The following is an 18,264-nucleotide window of genomic DNA, read 5'->3' as shown; positions in this document are numbered from 1 at the left end:
TCAGTTAGTTCAAAACAGAACTACTAGACTAGCTCTGCACTGTTCATATCACACAGGTATTGACAAAATGCCCCCCATATTGTCCTGACTGCCTGCCATAACCAGACCTCAGCTAAGTAGTCTGTTGTTTATTTGGAAAACCATCTTCTGAGGTAAACCTTTTTGGCTCAGTGTAAATACACTAGCCAAAAACAACCTCTTTATACAATAGAAAAAATAAATAAGCAATAAACAATTATACAAGAGACAATTAGATTGAAGATATTTATCATTATACAGCGTTTTTATTTTTATTTTTTTTCTATTTCTCTCTGATGTGAGAAGAAACTTTATCCTAAGAATAGCCAGACTTGATTCAAAGGTAAATTATTAAATCATAAAGGTGACCAAGTCATGTTTTGTGTAAATTGACATGTATTATTTGAAGCTAAAGTGACATGACCCTCATTATGTCATTCTACTGTTTACTGTGAACTTTGCCCCACATAAGCGGAACGTTTCTTCTGTTGGTTTTGTTTTCGACACAGATCAGAGGAGCACCACAATAATTCACAGGTGATTTGTCGTAATTGATAGATTTTAAGCTGTTTAAACGATAAGGTAATCGATGATTAGGGATTTAAGGTTAATTTCCCCAAATTCTACATAAATTTTAGTCATCATTCATTCAAAGAACCCGAAGCGCAGATGACTTCGTGTTGAAATTAACAACGACTTTAACCGCGTCTCAGCCAATCAGCGTAGAGAGCGTTCATTTATCTTGCTTCTCATTGGCTTGAATGGTAGGCGGTCCCCTCAACATCCGCCACTGGAATCACCCTAAAATAATTCCGTCCTCTCCTCCTTTGCTGAAGGTTCATTGCGGTGACTGTGTCAAGTTAGCTGTGTGCAATAGTTCAACGCCTCTGCTATAATGTCTGGCCGTGTTCTCGTTGGAGTTAAGCGTGTCATTGACTACGCAGTTAAGGTAATATCCTTCGACTGTTTCAGCTGGGTCGCTTTCGTCTTGAAAGAAAATCCCCTCTGCTCACTCTCTTGACTTTCTGTGTTCTGCTAGCTAACGTTAGCCTGCTGCGGCCAGCTGGCTGTAGCACAGGACCATATATTGGACAGGTAACCTGTCAGGTTGCAGCTAGTCACATTACAGAAGGCAGGATGTTGAAAAGTTAAAGTGGTCCGTAAGCAACGCTGCAGACTATGACTACTTTCTAGTTACCTGAACAGCTGTCTGGTTGATGATTTCAAATTGTGTAACCTAACGTCTGGCAGCCCCGTTTGCATGTTCTTCTCTTAACCCAGGATCATTTTCACATTTTAAACGAGCCTGTAAGACCATGGCGTATGTTGCTGTCACACAATAATTGTAATCTCAAGGTGTCGCTTTCACTTCTAGCAGGGATACTGTTTCTCAAAGATGAAGCACAACACCATAGTCAATATGTGTTTGCAGCTGTTTCTTGTGGCAGCAAGATCACTCCTGCCTCAGCTGCTCTCAGCAGGATCCGTACAGTATCAGTGCTCTATCCTGACTAGAGCTGCAACGATTTGTCGATTAATCAGTCAGCTGATTGAAAGAAAGTTAATCTGCAACTATTTTGTTAATGGAGTCCTTTGGTTCAAGCTTCTCAAAGGTGACAATTTGCTGTTTTTCTTTGTCATATATAACAGAAAAGTTGGTTTGAACTGTTAGACAAAACAAGCAAACTGAAGAATCACCGTAGGCTCTTAGATATTGTGAATGCCACTTTTTACTGTACGATTACTTGATTCATCAAGAAGATAATCAGCAGATTAATAGATATTTTAAATAATTGTTAATTGCAGCTCTACTACTGACATTCTGTTCCCAACATTATCAGACAGACTATCAAAATCTAATGTGTCAAGAGAAGCAACTTTTGTTTAACTTGTGGTTTGGAAAGTACATATTTTTGCTTGTTATGTTTGTTTTTATGTCCAATCGAATTGAATCTGGCTCGATTATTGCAAGAACAATTATTTTAAGGAATTTTTAAGAGGAATGCTGTATGCGTTGCATTATATGATGCAGATATTTTAGGCAATAGTTGTGCTTCCTCCTTTATAGCTCTTTACCGTTTCAGCTTGACGATGCCTCCGAGCACAAAGCCAGGTCCATAAAGAAATTGTTTTCCCATTTTGGTGTGGAAGAACACGACTGGCTCGCACAGAGCTCTGACCTCAACCCCCTCCAACACCTTTGTTATGAATTTGGACTGCGTGCCAGGCTTTATCATTCAACATTGGTGCCAGAGCTCACTAATGCACTTGTAGCTGAATGAGAGCAACTACTTCAGCCAGCAGTCTTCAAAATCCTGTGGAAAGCTTTTCAAGAGGAGTGGAGGCTGTCATAGAAACATATTGATACCCACATATACCTTTTGTTTAATCATGCATCATTAGACGTCTTTCCTTTTCACCTTAAGACACACTGCTGGCTCACTGCCTATGTCTCTGTCATCTTGTCTGACAGTTTGCCGTAGAATCTAGGCTGTCTGGATTGTTCATCATCCTGCACCTCCACGATGACTCTGTTTTGCCATCTTCTTTCTCCTCAGATTCGTGTGAAGCCTGATAACAGCGGTGTGGTGACGGATGGTGTTAAGCACTCAATGAACCCCTTCTGTGAGATCGCTGTGGAGGAGGCGGTCAAGCTGAAGGAGAAGAAGCTTATTAAGGAGGTTGTGGCTGTCAGCTGCGGGCCACAGCAAGCACAGGTGGGTAGATGGGACCAGTCTGTGCACACCTGCCTTGTTAACCAATGCCCTGGAGAAGTACAGTGTACTGTGGCACGTTGCCTACTTTCAGCTTTATCTGCAATATTTTTTTAAGTGAAATTATGTTGCTATAAGTTACTATAATGTAGCAAATACCAATGTAAACCTCCATGGGATCTAATTTATTTAAATGTGTCGTTTTGCTTGTGTTGCAGATATCATTATTAAAATAAGGATAATTGGATTATTTTTCATTTCTACAATAATACATATATAACTTTAACTTTATATCACACATTTCATTTTAAATAAATAGCTGGAATTCCATGTGTATAAACTGAGGATATTTACAACATTCAGTCACATTTAACCAGCATTTCAGGTCCAGAATGTTTAATTAGTCATACAGTAATTGATCAGGGCAAACTTAAGAGGCATTAGAAAGTATTGTGCACCGATGTATTTAAAAGTAGTCATTGTTAGAGTCATCGATATTGAGATAAATGTGATATAAATGTTAGTTCATATAGCCCTACCATATTGTGTTGTAAACCTTTTGGGCTTGGTCACAAAGTATAATTGGAGAGCTGCGTTACCTAATGATTCCAGTTTCCCCCTAATACCAGTTCCTTTGGCCTGCATTTCTCTCTGACACAGGAGACCATCCGTACTGCCCTTGCCATGGGGGCAGACCGTGGCATCCATGTCGAAGTGTCTGGGAAAGACTATGACACCCTCGGACCCCTGCAGGTCTCCAAGATCATGGCTGCTTTGGCCAAGAAGGAGGACGCTCAACTTGTCATCTTGGGCAAACAGGTGAAACATCAGGATTAATTTCTCTTAATATACTCATTTAAAATCAGATCACACTTTCTGATCTCATACTCTGATGAACAGTCAGGTCTTGCACTGCTGTGACCTCCCATTTAATGTCTCTTCTGTTGCTTTCATAGGCCATCGATGATGACTGCAATCAGACTGGCCAGATGACCGCAGCCTTACTGGACTGGCCTCAGGTGAGCTCTACCATAAAATAGTCACCTGTCCCAAAAAAATATTCATTACTAGTATTAAGTAATTACTTTAAGTTAACATGACCACAGTTTATCCTTAACCAGCGTCAAATGTGTGACACAGCAGTGCTGATATCAGGCTATGTTCCTGTGTGCCTTATCAAGGTTAGCAGAGACTAGTTTGTGTCAGTAAGAACTACAGTGATCCTGCACATATCAGCAGAGCAGGTCAAAGGTGCTTGGGTAGTTGGGGTGAAGTTCCACTGGCTGGCCAATAGATGGAGCACTTTGACATGTTATCTTGCAGTCTGAGGCTCAGATTATCATGTAAATCCAGACATCTAACAATCTCATGTCCAATGTTACTACCATTTTCATATCTGTTCTATCATTTTCATGCCATTTTTACTCACATATTATTACTTCTGTTACTACTGTCCTTTTTTATAAACGATAGTTCATTCCTGTATTTACAGTTAAAGTGTTGTTAGATAAGCCAGCCAGCAGATGGTGCACACCGACTACCTCATGACCTGAAGTGACCGCACACTGTTTTTGTCTCCTCTTAACATTGCAGGTTCAGAAATGATGACATGAGAAAATTAGCTCACAATTTCAGAGGAACTTCTTTGAAAAGAGTTACTTTTGTTCCTGTATTTAATTTTTTTTCAATTTGTGCTGTATCTTCTTGCTGCAGGGAACCTTTGCGTCAGAAGTATCACTGGAAGGAGACAAAATTAAAGTGGTGAGAGAAATTGATGGTGGCCTGGAGACTATTAAGATCAAGACACCAGCAGTGGTGACCGCAGACCTTCGACTTAACACACCCAGATATGCCACTCTCCCTAATATCATGGTAAGAAGCACGAAATTGTGCTTGGAAACACAAGAGGCAAGAAAATCATATTGTCCCTTTCAGAAATTTTTTTGGAGTTGTATTCTGAAACAAACAAAAAAAAAGGAATACAGCCAAGTTCAATAAATCTCGACAAGTGTTTGGTTCTATACAGGTCTTTTCATAATTGATTGGTACTTTTTAAAAACAAAGTCTCTCGAGTAAAACATGAAGTAGCATAGATGTTACTCATCTCCTGTGTTTCCCTTCTTTCAGAAAGCCAAGAAGAAGAAGATAGCTAACATGAAACCTGCAGACTTAGGGGTGGACCTGACTTCACGGTTGGAGGTGGTGAGAGTGGATGAGCCCCCACAGAGGCAGGCAGGAGTGAAGGTGGAGACAGTGGACGACCTGGTGGGCAAACTGAAGGAGTCAGGGAGGATATAAAGCCTGTAAGGGCATAAGCCAGGGAGCACAGGACTTAATAGAAGGGTAAGCATCAATGTACCTGCTTGGAACCATTAGACTCGGGCATCAACCAATTTACAATGATTTGTAAAGATTTTTATTATGATACTGGAGTTCTCCTTTACAGTCTTTGAATTCCAGTTCTCGGAAAAGTTTGGCGGCATGCCTATAAAAGCACACACGGGGGCGTTGTTATGCTGGCATTATTTGTTTCAGTGTAAAAAAGCAAAGGCGGCTTAGTGATGGATCTTCTTTACAGCTTTAATGCAAGATCTCTGTATAAAAGAGCCTAATGTCTTCCTGGAATTTTAGGGTCCTCCCTCGTATGTTTATAGGTAGGCAATAGGCTAAGATTTATTTTAACGAAAGGTTATCTAGGAAAGTGTGCAATGAACCATCATTGAATAATTTATAGGAAACCTATAAATCAAAATGACATTATTCTGAACAAAGCTACACTTACACACTTGATACGCTCCAAGCTTCTGCATGCATGCGACAAAGTTGTCTCATGTGATGAATGATATGATTGTTTGCTTGGAATATTAATGTTATATCCTCTTTATCACCAACTTTTCATTGTTTTTTTAAAAAAAACTAATTCATTGCTTTGACCAAGAGGATCATGTTTCTTGCGATGACAGAAGCAAAACTAATTTAAGATTTTAATTGGAACTCTTGTCTGTTATTGCATATCTTCATTCTCCTTTCTCATTGTAGGACTCTAATGAATAAATGGACTACATTACATAAGCATATCCAGAGGACCAGCTTATGTATCCGTCTAATCCCTCTGTTTGAGACTGTGACTCCTGAGGATATGCAGGGAGGTACTGACAGGAGAGGAGTACTGAGAAACACTGTCCTGCAGCAGACCCAGACAGCCCCAAAAGGATCATCTTGTCTTTTATGTGCATTTTAACTTACATGGAAGGTTCATCTGTATCATAGGCTACTAATCTACCATTAGATGACTTGATATGGATTACCCTACAGTCTTTATGCAATAATTAAACTCAGAAACCTCCAATCATTCATGCTGCTGTTTGTATTGCACTGTACATTAATGCCACCAGTACGATGCATTTCACCAACAGTCACTTGATTCAGCTGTTCTCATCTTGAAAATCTGTGGTCACACATGTTCAGGTGTGCAGTTGCTGTAAATGATATTTGTAAATATGGACCCAAACATGTTGAGATGACTATGTCCTTCAAGATTAATGCCATGTCTGCTGATGTAATTTGTATAGTTTGTGTGATTTCAAACTGGGTCTCAGGACTGCCTAGATTGTGTCTCTCAGTATGAGTAGGGGAAGATGATCTGAATTTTACCATAAGCGCCTCAATTCTCTGATTGTACAGAACATTACGATAACAATAAAACAGCCAGTCTTTTTCATATCCAAATCAACCTGTGACTGTTCTTTTGGCATTTTTTTTATTGTTTGAATGCAGTGCTTGTCTCACAAAAACAGTTCCCCACAGATAGAGTTGAAGTTGAAAGTTAACAATTATGTCATTAAAACTCATTTTTTAACCACTCCACAGATTTCATGTTAACAAACTATAGTTTTGGCAAGTTGGTGAGGACATTTACTTTGTGCATGACATAAGCTATTTTTTACAACAATTGTTTACAGACAGATTATTTCATTTATATTACAATCTTTGTTTATTTCATTTCACTATATCACAATTCCAGTGATTCAGAAGTTCACATACACTAAGTTGACTTTAAACAGCTTGGAAAATTCCAGAAAATGATGTCAATCATGACTTTAGAAGCTTCTGATAGGCTAATTGACATCATGTGAGTCAATTGGAGGTGTGCCTGTGGATGTATTTAAAGGCCTACCTTCAGACTCAGTGCCTCTTTGCTTTACATCATGGGAAGATCAAAAGAAATCAGCCAAGACCTCAGAAAAAAATTGTGGACCTCCACAAGTCTGGTTCATCCCTGGGAGCAATTTCCGAACACCTGAAGGTACCACATTCATCTGCACAACTAATAGTACACAAGTATAAACACCATGGGACCATGCAGCTGTCATACCGCCCGGGAAGGAGATGTGTTCTGTCTCCTAGGGATGAACGTAGTTTGGCACGAAAAGTGCAAATCAATCCCAGAACAACAGCAAAGGACCTTGTGAAGATGCTGGAGGAAACAGGTACAAAAGTATCTATATCCACAGTAAAATGAGTCCTTTATCAACATAACCTGACCAGACCACTCGGCAAGGAAGAAGCCACTGCTCCAAAACTGCCATAAAAAAGCCAGACTACAGTTTGCAACTATAAATGGGGACAAATATCTTACTTTGAGAAATGTCCTCTGATCTGATGAAATAAAAATTGAAGTTTGGCCATAATGACCATTGTTATGTTTGGAGGAAAGAGGGAGGCTTGCCTGCTGAAGAGCACCATCCCAACCATGAAGCACTGGGGGGGAGGGCAGTATCATGTTGTGGGGGTGCTTTGCTGCAGAAGGGACTGATGTACTTCACAAAATAGATGGGAATATGAGGAAGAACAATTATAAGGATACATTGAAGCAACGTCTGAAGAAATCAGCCAGGAAGTTAAAGCTTGGTTGCAAATGGGTCTTCCAAACGGGCAATGATCCCAAGCATTCTTCCAGAGTTGTGGCAAAATGGCTTTAGGACAACAAAATCAAGGTATTGGAATGGCCATCACAAAACCCTGACCTCAATCCAATAATCCAATGGGCAGAACTGAAACTGTGTGTGAGCAAGGAGGCATACAAACCTGACTCAGTTACACTAGTTCTGTTAGGAGGAATGGGCCAAATTTCCAGCAACGTATTGTGAGAAGCTTGTGAAATCTACTCGAAACCTTTGACCCAAGTTAAACAATTTAAAAGCAATGCTACCAAATACTAAGTGTATGTAAACTCTTGACTCACTGAGAATGTGATGAAAGAAATAAAAGCTGAAATAAATCATTCTCTCTACTATTATTCTGACATTTCACATTCTTAAAATAAAGTAGTGATTCTAACTGACCCATAGGGAGTGTTTACCATAGTTAAATGTCAGAAATTGTGAAATACTGAGTTGCAATTTCAACTGTAATAGAGTCTGCAAAAAACAGTCTGCATTATAGTGCATATTATGGATTTTTGCCCATTTCAACATAACACAGTGCTATAAATATATTTGAACAGAAACCAGTTTCTGCACCATTATGTCATGTTGAGTCAATCAGCAAATACTCAAAATATAGCTTATGTGTCAGAAGACATATGCGGGTCATCTCACGGCATCAGGTTTTCCTCACTTTCCCACATCATTGTTTGTCATGTTGACTGGTTTGGTGAGGGTATCAGCAAGATAGAGCCTAGCACAGAGACACCATTATTAGATACCTAAATTTAAAAATGAAATCTTAATGGGCACTCATCACGTGCCCTATTCAAAGGAGATACATTATAAATCAAAGTAACATTGGATTCCTAACAAAACACAAGCACAGTAGATACTGTTATGTGTAATTAGATAAGAGGCGTGGCCTCACTTGCACAATCAAGGCTTTGACTCAGCACAGGTGAGCTACTCACTCGCCCTGCTGACAGCTCCCTCTGCACTGCACGGAGAGGTATACACAGGCAGCTCACACAGTCACTGCTGTCCAAGGACATTTCTTCATCAAAGTCTTCTAGTTCGTTAATGGTTCTCAGAGGTGGATACGCTTGAGTTTGTGCTTGGCTGTTTGTGGTGTTTTTATTTTCATGAAAATGAAGAGGCTAGATCAATCTGAGCGATTAAGTGCATTATTTCTGATGATTATTCTTATCTTTACTTCTCAAGGTAAGATTTGTATTCTTCACAGAGGGGGAAATGGGCATGAAAAATACCCTTGCTTGTTCTCTTGAATCCCACTGAACTACATTCATAATATATTTGTTTAGATTTTTTAATAGGGGCAGGCATGCATAGGATATTCATTCCAATGTATGGCTTTATCCCTACACAAGCTCACCAAGCATTTAGAAAATAGAGAAATACATATTTCCTCTTTAAACTAATTACTTGGCTTGACACTTACAGGTGCTCACTGTGAATTGGTTGTTTCTCCGGCTGGTCCTGCATTGGTGAATGCTGTAGCTGGCACCAATGTGACTCTGACTGTGTCCTTCAGTGGTGCCCCTGACCCAGCAGTTACCTGGTTTATGGGTAATTTACCTGTCGTCACCTGGACTATTGGCTCCGATAGTCTCCCAGACATAGACAACACAAAAGTGCTGAGGATTGAGCAAGATGGATCTCTTACCTTTGTAAATGTGCCACTTAACTATACCAATGACTACACCATTGAAATGACAAAGTCCGGACTGGGTACAGCCACCACAAATTTCACTCTGAAAGTATTTGGTAAGTACCTGACTAGAGCTGTTGTTTTGACATGTGCTGCTGAAGTGGAATTGGGATTTACTTGCTGCATAAACTTGTTCATAATATTAACCAACATTTTCACTACATATTTTGTATATTCTTGTTCCACAATTTATATGACTGCATGCCATTTTTTTAAGGTTGCACTATTACAGCAAATGGAGAAGGAAAAAGAAAGAAAAACAAAGTCAAGTAACACATGCAGCATTTTTGTGTCTAGTTGATTACCTTCTGTATTGAATACAGTCTGAGAACAAGATTATTGGATCTCTGCCAGCTCCAAGGGTGCTGTTGTGTTGTTGCCTCTGCATAGTAAATGTGGTTAAGTAAGCAATAATGTACTGCAGTAATCCTGCAGGTTTTAAGAAAGTTTACGACTGATTATTTAATCTAGATTCACCAGTATAATAAGATTACAACAGTGCATTTGTACAGTATGCCATCCACCTGTTCCACCATTCACCTTTTCTTTCACAGAAAACATCCAGAATGTGACTCTGAGCACACAGCCTGCGTTTGCCAAAGAAGGAACTGACCGGTTCATTCTGCAATACAGCATGCTGCAAGGAGTGGTTGAGCAACAGATGTGGTTCTTCGATGGCAGAGAGATTAAAACCAACTCACACTACTCAGTGGAGCAAAGGAGCCTTGTCATCCTCAGGCCGAACCGAAGTGACTCAGGACGGTACACGCTGTCACTGACGAACCCTTTCAGCAATGTGACAACTCACATGAATGTCAATGTGCTGTGTAAGATTAATAACTGACTGAAATTCTTCTTTATCAAATCCATCTATCTAAAACATCTGTTTCTGATGGTGTCCCCTCATTTTCTCATAACTCTCCCCTCCATTCTTTGTGGTGTGTCATAGATGGACCAGATGAGCCCATACTTATAGCCAGTCCAGCTAAGCAGTTTTATGTATCAAATGATTCACTTAGCCTCTCCTGCCACGCTGATGGATTCCCCCGGCCGACTGCTGAGTGGGTCTTTGGTGGTCAGACCCTTTCTGATTCCCAAGGAGTTCTCAATCTGACCAATGTACGGACCAGTCAAGGAGGTGTTTATACCTGCACGCTGCTCAATGAGGAGACTGAAGAAAAGCGCCAAAAGAACATTATTTTAAACATTTATGGTATGTGAACATGAATATCATGTTTAAAGCATGTTTGCATGTGAAAGGATTTGACATTTTTGCAAATTTCTGAATTACCATGTATTGAGGAATTTTAGAAGAATAAGTACTAGGAATAGTACTAGGTTAACACGTAGACAAAAGCTAAAAGTAAGACTGCTTTCCCTAACCCTTAAAAAGTTGATATTTTGTGATTTGTAAATACAGGACTCTCATTCAACATTGTTCATGATTTGAAAATGCTGCTTGCTTCATAAACATTTTATGATGCATGATCAATTTTCATTGGACAGAAAAGCCGCCAGGAAACCCAGTGTGCTCTGTGCAGTCGGTGAATAACAGCAACTTGCAGTACCACTGTCGGTGGTCAGGGGGAACCCCACAGGCCCAACTTTCTTTCCCAGCCTTAAGTAACACCAGCAATGATGCAGGAAGCTTCAACCTGACTGTCACCGCTTCGGACAACCTGAATGGGAAAACTGTCACCTGCATAGCAGACCACCCAGTCGAACAGAATAAGTGCCACATTACTGCAAGTAAGTTTCACTTTTTTTATTTTTATGGATCATCTCTCCTGATGGATTGTAAATCCTATCCTTCAAAAAATTATGTTCTGCATCCGTGACTTTAAAGATGGCATCTAAAAATCACTAAATAGAACCTGATACTCTCTAGGTAGTCCAATGGAGTTCCTTCCAGCTGTGAGAACCACAGTTGACTCTGAGGGCAAAATAGTGGTCAGTATCCATTGTGTCAGTGAGGCCTCGCCTAAGGCTGTGGTGTCATGGTCCAAAGGCAGCGAAGATGTCATCAATGGGACGACAAACCAGATCAGCAACAACACCACTCAGCTCATGATTCGTCATTATAATGTCAGCATCTTTCTCCTCAGAAACTACACCTGCACCTGCCACAACCCATTGGGCAGCCAGAGAAGGGAAATACAATTACGAGGTATAGTATTACCTTTGGAAATACACACCTCCTGCCTGCTGCTATTGGTTTGTGGACTGCCTGTCACTATACAGCAGGGAAGAAAAGTATGTTACTCAAGTTATGTGCAATTTCTAGGTACTTGTACTTCACTTGAATCTAATCATGTTGTGCAACTTCCACTCCACCACATTTTAGAGGAAATGATTTTACTTTTTTACATCACTACAATCATCTGACGGCTGAAGTTACTTGTTATTGTACAGCTTTACATAAAAAAACATATCAGTTCATTTAAAGGATACATGATAGATCACATCACAAAATATTGAAAGACTTATTGTAACAATTGATTGTATTACTTTTTCCACCACTGCAATTCATTACGTAGTGTAGTGATTATTTGTGCTGTCTTTTAAATACTAAGGATTCAGTTGTTTCTAATTTGGACTACTAGCATTACCAGAGTGAAAGGAAACAATGGAGCCTCAGACAGAGAGCTAAGTAATACCTGAGGTTGCTCTTTCCCTTTAAACAAAGCTCTCCAGTCTTGTTATACATATCCCTCCCCCCTGGCCCCTCTTGATCTCCCCCTCGCTCACAATCCCTCTCTCTCCAGGACCGTCGATCTCAGATTCCAGTTTGTTCCTTAATCAAGATGGAACTGTTGTCACATTGACCTGGGAGGTCCCGCCTACCTCTGTTGTTACAGGTAAAGCAGTGATTAACTCTAGGAAGGCAGCTCCAGAGCAAACCCAATCTTCTTGTTTTGAATTTGCACATCTCAGTGAAACCACTCAGGAAGAATGCCAACACAGTGTTGAAAACAAAAACTCAACATAGAAGATAGGGGTGTAAATATTGTCTAATGTGTGAAGCCACTAGCAGGGCGATGCTGTGTTTTGGAAAAAAATGTTTTAAGGACAAATGTACAATGAAAAGCAAATGCCAGTTTTTGTTTTTACGTACAGTACATCAAATATCAACAAGAGTTTTCCATATCAAATAGCACATAAAAGTTGAGATTCTGACATCTAGTTGGCTGATTGGTCATCAAACTGGCTTTAATTCAAGGGGACAGTAAACATTACTCACATGTGCCTTTACACAGGGTTTGACATCCAAATGAAAGGACCAGACCTCTTGAGTGGAAATCGTAATGGCAACCAAACTAAAGGCAACTCAAACAGATACCGCACCATCCAGAAGAAACCTGGCTCTGCCCGGAGTGCGGACATCTTTGTCCTTAATCCTAAATCAACATACTGGTTTCGGGTCATCCCCAGAGCACGTATGACTGAAGGAGAGCCATCAGAGGTCCAAAGAATTGGCCCAGGTATGGTAAAGTGTTTGTGATTGTGTGTGTATTAGAGTGGCACATTTCATATCACGAGTTCGATGATGATACTTCAGTAATAAAAATGATTCGTTACTGTGTGTTCTGGTGATAGGTGAGGGGCTAAGCGGCCCGGCCATCGCTGGCATTGCAGCTGGAATTCCCTGTAGCCTTCTCTTCCTGCTCCTGCTGTGCGGCTTAATCTACCTCTGCGTCTACTGCACCAAGAACAAAAGTAGGTGAAATATGCTTGTTTTGCACCAAAATCTGATTCAAAGATTTCAACATGGTGGCATGTAGTATTTTCTTTCTCGCTCTGCGATCAAATATTTTTTACTTTTTTTTTCTGTGTTTTGCAGATCGGCAGACAAGATATCCAATGTCCAGAGCAGTGGAGAAGGTTAGAATCACTTCACTGGTCAACAGCATAAATGTAGCTTCAATGGCAACAGATTAGTAAATAGTTTTGGAGTGTAGAATATACACCATATTCTACATCAGATAGAGTATGTATTCATTAATTTGTGTGTTGCACAATGAATTCTGCATCTGTTATTTTGGTTGGTTTTTTCAGCTTCTCTTCTTCTCACTCACAGTCAATAGCAACACAACCAGATGTAACTCCTCATAACCTGTTGACAGGAGGGCTGAAGTCTCCCCCTGATTACAATAGATTGCAGCAGGTAGTCTTTCTAATAAAATATCCAAGTCGAAAATTGTTTCTTTTGTCAGGTTACAGCAAATGATCTGGCTTGTTTCTGTTTTCTTTCAGACTCCATCTGAAAGGTCAGTGGCTCTCCCCACATTTGTCCCTCCACCGCCTGTCAGAGTTGCTACAACTGTCTAAATTCCCACGTTTGTCTTGAGATGTATTTTGATTTTGTATAGTGTGCTTTATTTTTTATGTGTTGTGTTTTAATGTATGAGATATTCTATATTTGTATTGTTATTCTAACTAAAATAAGGATCAGTGTTATTAACTATTTTCTGTGGAAATTGAGCTTTGTACCACTATTCTGTATAATCTGAAATTTTCAAAGTTTTAAATATCAAGGAAAAAATAATAATAAAAAATAATTTAAAACTATACTAATGTAATGTCCCCCATCACAGTATGTTATTGGAACATAATGTGCACTTGCACAAAAACTCCCTCTCTACGTTATGATCAACATATTGATCAGTGTAATTCATTTTCTATATTTCTATATTTTTAGGCATGCAATTAACCATTTAAACATTTATTTTATGAAATGTATTTAAAAAAATGTTGATGTTACTTACAAAAAAAAGTAAAATTGGAATCTCTTCATAATCTGCCAATTCATTTAATCACTTAAGTGTCCTCATTTCCATTTGCTATTTTTTGCATGTTTTGTTAAATTGTAGTTTTGCCATTTTTTATTTGTCATCACTGATAGTGATTAAAAATACTACTTTTTTATACCAGTGGACATGGAGCATGACTTGAAAGAGATGTTTTGTTCCTTTACCTTTTCAGAAGATTATTATTTAGTTCAATCTCTGACACTAGCACATTTAGGACTACATACGAAATTGTTTGTTGTATAAGACAAAGTCACACCACTGGCCTGGCCTCACATGGAAAAAACAGAAGTGACAGTGCAGAAAACACTGGATCCAGTATCAACCAAAGGTTCAAAAAACCTCCAAGGTAATTTAGTTTCTTGATGTCATGACTGAATGTGAAGAATGTGGAAAACATGTTTATGCTTTAAATACATAACAATATCAGGCTTATAGTAGAGTAAGTACTAGCATACACTGTCAACATATTTTTATCTGTTTGCTTATGTTTATGCTTCCCCCATAGAACAGACTTTCCCAGAGGACCTCACTTCTCTGTCATCCAAGGTATTCTCTTCATTTTTAAGCTTTTCATGTGTTCAAACCACTTTGTGACAGTGATCTGCTGCTGTATGTGGATTCGGTAGTGGCTGTGAGTGGTTGGATAACAATATAAAGCATTTGTTATGATGCTGGATCTGTTTTGTTTTCCTCCAGAGACATATGCTGCTGTGCTAATCCTCATACTGTGTTTCTTATCATTACATCTCATCGTTCTATCGTATTTGCTTGAGCATGATTAGATGTTAATTTCTTAATTGTACCATGCAGTGCACCTGTGTGGAAGCATCTGCATGCAATATGTTTCTCCACTCATTTGTTCAGGTTTTTCCTTTAATTTGTCACCTGTCTTTATGCTACACTGTGGCCCTGGAGGAATGAAATTTCACTCCTCTGTATGCCCTGCGCATACTGTGGATTGACAATAAAACTTGGCTTCCTGGATTGGCTTCCAAAGTATTTGTAATGTCACAAGTCATGCTTGTAGTCCCACCACTTAAAATTGGATTTTCAATGAGCACAGAGAAACTTTCCACTTTCAGCAGACAAACATGAAAACAGCCTTCTAGTGTCAAACTCTGCACATTCTCAAACATTCAACTGTAGGAACAAGAAGAAAAACATATTTTTGAGTGGAGGGGAACTGTAAGTACACAATTAAAGGACAGGTTCACAATTTTTCAAGTCTGTCTTAAAACAGTAGTCAGGTGCCCATATGAATATTGAAACAGGTTTTGCTCACTGTAATCATTCCTCCTGTTCATACTGACCATGAGAAGGCGCTTTCAGTGTAAGTGATGGGGGACAAAATTCATTTTGAGAAAAAATATATTTAAAAGTTTCAAAGATAATATGAGACTTCAGCTGTCTGAATTAGTCAAATAAAGTGGATATGTGCCACAGCTACAATCCGTTTAGTAAAAAAATTCCCTCTTTGTGTCTCAACGGGGTTTTCCTGTTTAGCTGCAGTGGAAGGACAGTAACAAAAAGAGGGAATTTGGCACTAAAAAGACAGTAACTTTGAGAGATATCGACTTGAGTTGACTAACTTGGATGTCTGAATCTTCATATTAGTTTCAAACAAACTTTGAATACATTTTTGCACAGAAAGAAGAAGGAAGGTGATTTTGTTCCCCATCACTTACACTGAAAGTGTGTCATGAAGGGATCTCATAATAGCCAGTATGAACAGGAGGAATTATTACAGCAAGAAAAACATGATGTCAATGTTAATTTGGTCACCTGACTGTTGTTTTAAGACAGACTTGAAAAACTATGAATCTATCCTTTAAGACCTTTTCAGGACAATAGAGGTTGAAAATCATTGGACAAATTTCAATGGTGATAATAAGAGCTGACTATACTATAGTCACGTTCTTTGTCTGCTTGCCTTTTCACCCCCTTGAATTTGATCTTCCTTTAGTTTACCACAAATTCTAAATGAACAGAAGTTATAAGGGTGTGTGCTGTAAAACATCTTTCAACATTTACAGCCACATCATCCAAATGTGGATGGTAATCTAATTACCACAGACATTGCACATTGACTAACCACAGACAACAACTAAATGTTAAAAAATGTTTTCTGATGATGTTCAATTCATTTTTTTTTTTACATTATTTGTAAACATTGCCGCATTGCTGCAAAAAAAATTGTGATCACTTGAACAACACAAAATTTTGATGACTATAGCTTAAAATCTTTGAAACTGTATGTATGCTGAAATATGTTTAGTCAAAAATATGTATTAGGCCTTTAAGGCATTTCAGCTGCTTACACTTTAAAGAAGTAAACCTCATAAAATGAGGAAGGGCTAATCAAAAAAAGTGTGACATTGCAGACACAGTGTTTGTCTAGCCTGCAAAGAAATGTTGATTTTGTGTGCAACATAATTTACCTCAGTTAAATTTATGTTACTCTACTTGTCTTTTTTTCTTTTATCTCAGGACTCACCAATGTCTGTCTGTATCCTACAGACAAGACAATAGTTCCATTTTTTGCAAATGTATGTGCCTGTGATGGCAAACCTCCAGTGAGATACTTCCTGTGTAATGACATGAAGGGTGGACCTCTCACAGCTCTGACTCAGAATGCACATAGCATCATGCAGACATTTTACACTGCAATCAACACCCCCACAGGCAGGGCCAACAGTTCAGAGTGTGAGTATACTCCCTAAATCAGTTTAATTTTAGATTTCATGTAATACTCACTGCCTGTCTCCACATTCAACCACTGACCCAAGAGACTGAAATTCACATGACAATTCAGTGTCTTAACTCAGATGTCCAGCTGCCTCTACCATGTGAGGTGCCATTGGGCACAACCAACATGCTGTGCAGGTGTTGCTGTCAGGATTTGTCCTTTGGCACAATTGTACTAAAATCCCTTATATATCTCTCTTCCATTGAATAAAATCACATGATGTGTAATTCATTCAATGCATTGTGGTCCCAAATCATAATGAGCTTTGAATACTTTAGACTGAGTAACACTCTTTTCCAAACTCCTGACTGTGCTATAGTTTCCAGGGCTAATGCTGAGAGAGTGCGATTGCTAACTTGCGATTGTTCACACACTTACCATTCATGGAACAACCAATATAATTACCCAGTAACCAGCTCACATCATGGGAAGAGAGATCACCATCCACAGTCCTTTCAAGGTTGTTGCACTTCCATCTGGTAGCTGAGGGAACTACCAGATTTGGAATTTCTAACAGGGGTCTTACAATCTGGAATTCAATTCTCAGTAATTTTGTAAACTTTTCTTGAGATGGTTTTTATTTTTTTTGTAATGTTAAGAAATTCCTCATCGTTAACTTTTAGAACCTTTCTATTTTGAACAATTTGTTGATCCTGGTTTACACAAATGAATGTGTGAATGTTGACTGTGGATATTTTGCTCCTGAAATAATAAAAAAAAAAAGATACTTTTGGCTTTTGGCTTTGCCTGCACATCTTTTGTGATTGTATGAATATTCCTTTGTGTTTTAACCTCTTACAATAATAGTTTTTCTCTGACTTTTTATATTTTATCTTCTATTTCAACATTGTGCATATATACAAACAAGCAAAGAAACAAAGGAATAACCAGATGGTAAATGTAATAAATTACCTAATGCCTCTTTTCAAGGAATTTTGGATTTATGATCCATTAACCCCAATGTCCATCTCTTTCTCTTTGTGTTAGATGCCCAATGATCTTACCACACTTACCATGTTTGGTGGTAAATGAGGTCATCAGGTGTGAGGCTGTTGTCATCTGGACACCACTGGACACTCACAATGTAATTTTTGAATTAACCTGGAGGATCATGACATTAGTTCTAATTGAACCAAAGAGCAAAAATCAAAAGTGCTGTCTGCAACAATGTATCTGCACACTTTGACCTAAACAAGCTGCTTTTTAAAATAGTATTCATTTTGGCATTTTTAAATCTATGTCAGGTGATTTGTCTGTGACATCAGCATTCTATGAAAGAGTTGGATTTGCCTCGATACTAGTACTACACCCCATTTGC

The 18,264-nt window shown here is 38.9% G+C and overlaps 2 protein-coding genes across 6 annotated transcripts; both read left to right on the top strand.

The window, feature by feature from the left end:
* The first annotated feature begins 821 nt into the window (after positions 1 to 821).
* etfb (electron transfer flavoprotein subunit beta) lies at positions 822 to 6,465 on the top strand. The gene is made up of 7 exons (XM_042422669.1): positions 822 to 967; positions 2,577 to 2,735; positions 3,393 to 3,551; positions 3,689 to 3,751; positions 4,446 to 4,604; positions 4,860 to 5,075; positions 5,772 to 6,465. The coding sequence occupies exons 1-6, from the start codon at positions 914 to 916 to the stop codon at positions 5,028 to 5,030; spliced, it is 765 nt and encodes a 254-aa protein (XP_042278603.1). The 5' UTR covers positions 822 to 913; the 3' UTR covers positions 5,031 to 5,075; positions 5,772 to 6,465.
* Positions 6,466 to 6,948: 483 nt separating this feature from the next.
* Positions 6,949 to 18,147, top strand: vsig10l (V-set and immunoglobulin domain containing 10 like). Of its 5 annotated transcripts, XM_042422689.1 has the most exons (16): positions 6,949 to 7,222; positions 9,122 to 9,445; positions 9,944 to 10,216; positions 10,339 to 10,602; positions 10,896 to 11,138; positions 11,278 to 11,556; positions 12,155 to 12,247; positions 12,647 to 12,871; positions 12,987 to 13,106; positions 13,231 to 13,271; positions 13,468 to 13,554; positions 13,644 to 13,657; positions 14,406 to 14,546; positions 14,706 to 14,746; positions 16,688 to 16,903; positions 17,934 to 17,959. In XM_042422689.1, exons 1-16 carry the CDS (start codon positions 7,093 to 7,095, stop codon positions 17,942 to 17,944), a joined length of 2,502 nt encoding a protein of 833 aa, XP_042278623.1. In that variant the 5' UTR covers positions 6,949 to 7,092; the 3' UTR covers positions 17,945 to 17,959. The 5 variants fall into 5 exon arrangements, with proteins under 5 accessions (XP_042278623.1, XP_042278627.1, XP_042278626.1 ...); XM_042422690.1 differs by lacking the exons at positions 6,949 to 7,222; positions 17,934 to 17,959 and adding an exon at positions 8,616 to 8,881 and having other exon boundaries at positions 16,688 to 17,177; XM_042422693.1 differs by lacking the exons at positions 14,406 to 14,546; positions 16,688 to 16,903 and having other exon boundaries at positions 14,711 to 14,746; positions 17,934 to 18,147.
* Positions 18,148 to 18,264: the final 117 nt, after the last annotated feature.

This window comes from Thunnus maccoyii, chromosome 10, assembly GCF_910596095.1.
Source record: "Thunnus maccoyii chromosome 10, fThuMac1.1, whole genome shotgun sequence".
NCBI lineage: Eukaryota > Metazoa > Chordata > Actinopteri > Scombriformes > Scombridae > Thunnus > Thunnus maccoyii.
This window is presented reverse-complemented; position numbering and strand designations above follow the sequence as displayed.

Excerpts from the sequence above, each read along its gene's own strand:
- etfb (XM_042422669.1), top strand. The coding sequence starts at position 914 with ATGTCTGGCCGTGTTCTCGTTGGAGTTAAGCGTGTCATTGACTACGCA. Across the intron at positions 3,752-4,445 it reads CCTTACTGGACTGGCCTCAG|GGAACCTTTGCGTCAGAAGT; the intron begins GTGAGCTCTACC and ends TTCTTGCTGCAG. Across the intron at positions 4,605-4,859 it reads CCACTCTCCCTAATATCATG|AAAGCCAAGAAGAAGAAGAT; the intron begins GTAAGAAGCACG and ends CCCTTCTTTCAG.
- vsig10l (XM_042422689.1), top strand. The coding sequence starts at position 7,093 with ATGCAGCTGTCATACCGCCCGGGAAGGAGATGTGTTCTGTCTCCTAGG. Across the intron at positions 12,872-12,986 it reads GGTCCAAAGAATTGGCCCAG|GTGAGGGGCTAAGCGGCCCG; the intron begins GTATGGTAAAGT and ends TTCTGGTGATAG. Across the intron at positions 13,272-13,467 it reads TGTCCAGAGCAGTGGAGAAG|TCAATAGCAACACAACCAGA; the intron begins GTTAGAATCACT and ends TCTCACTCACAG.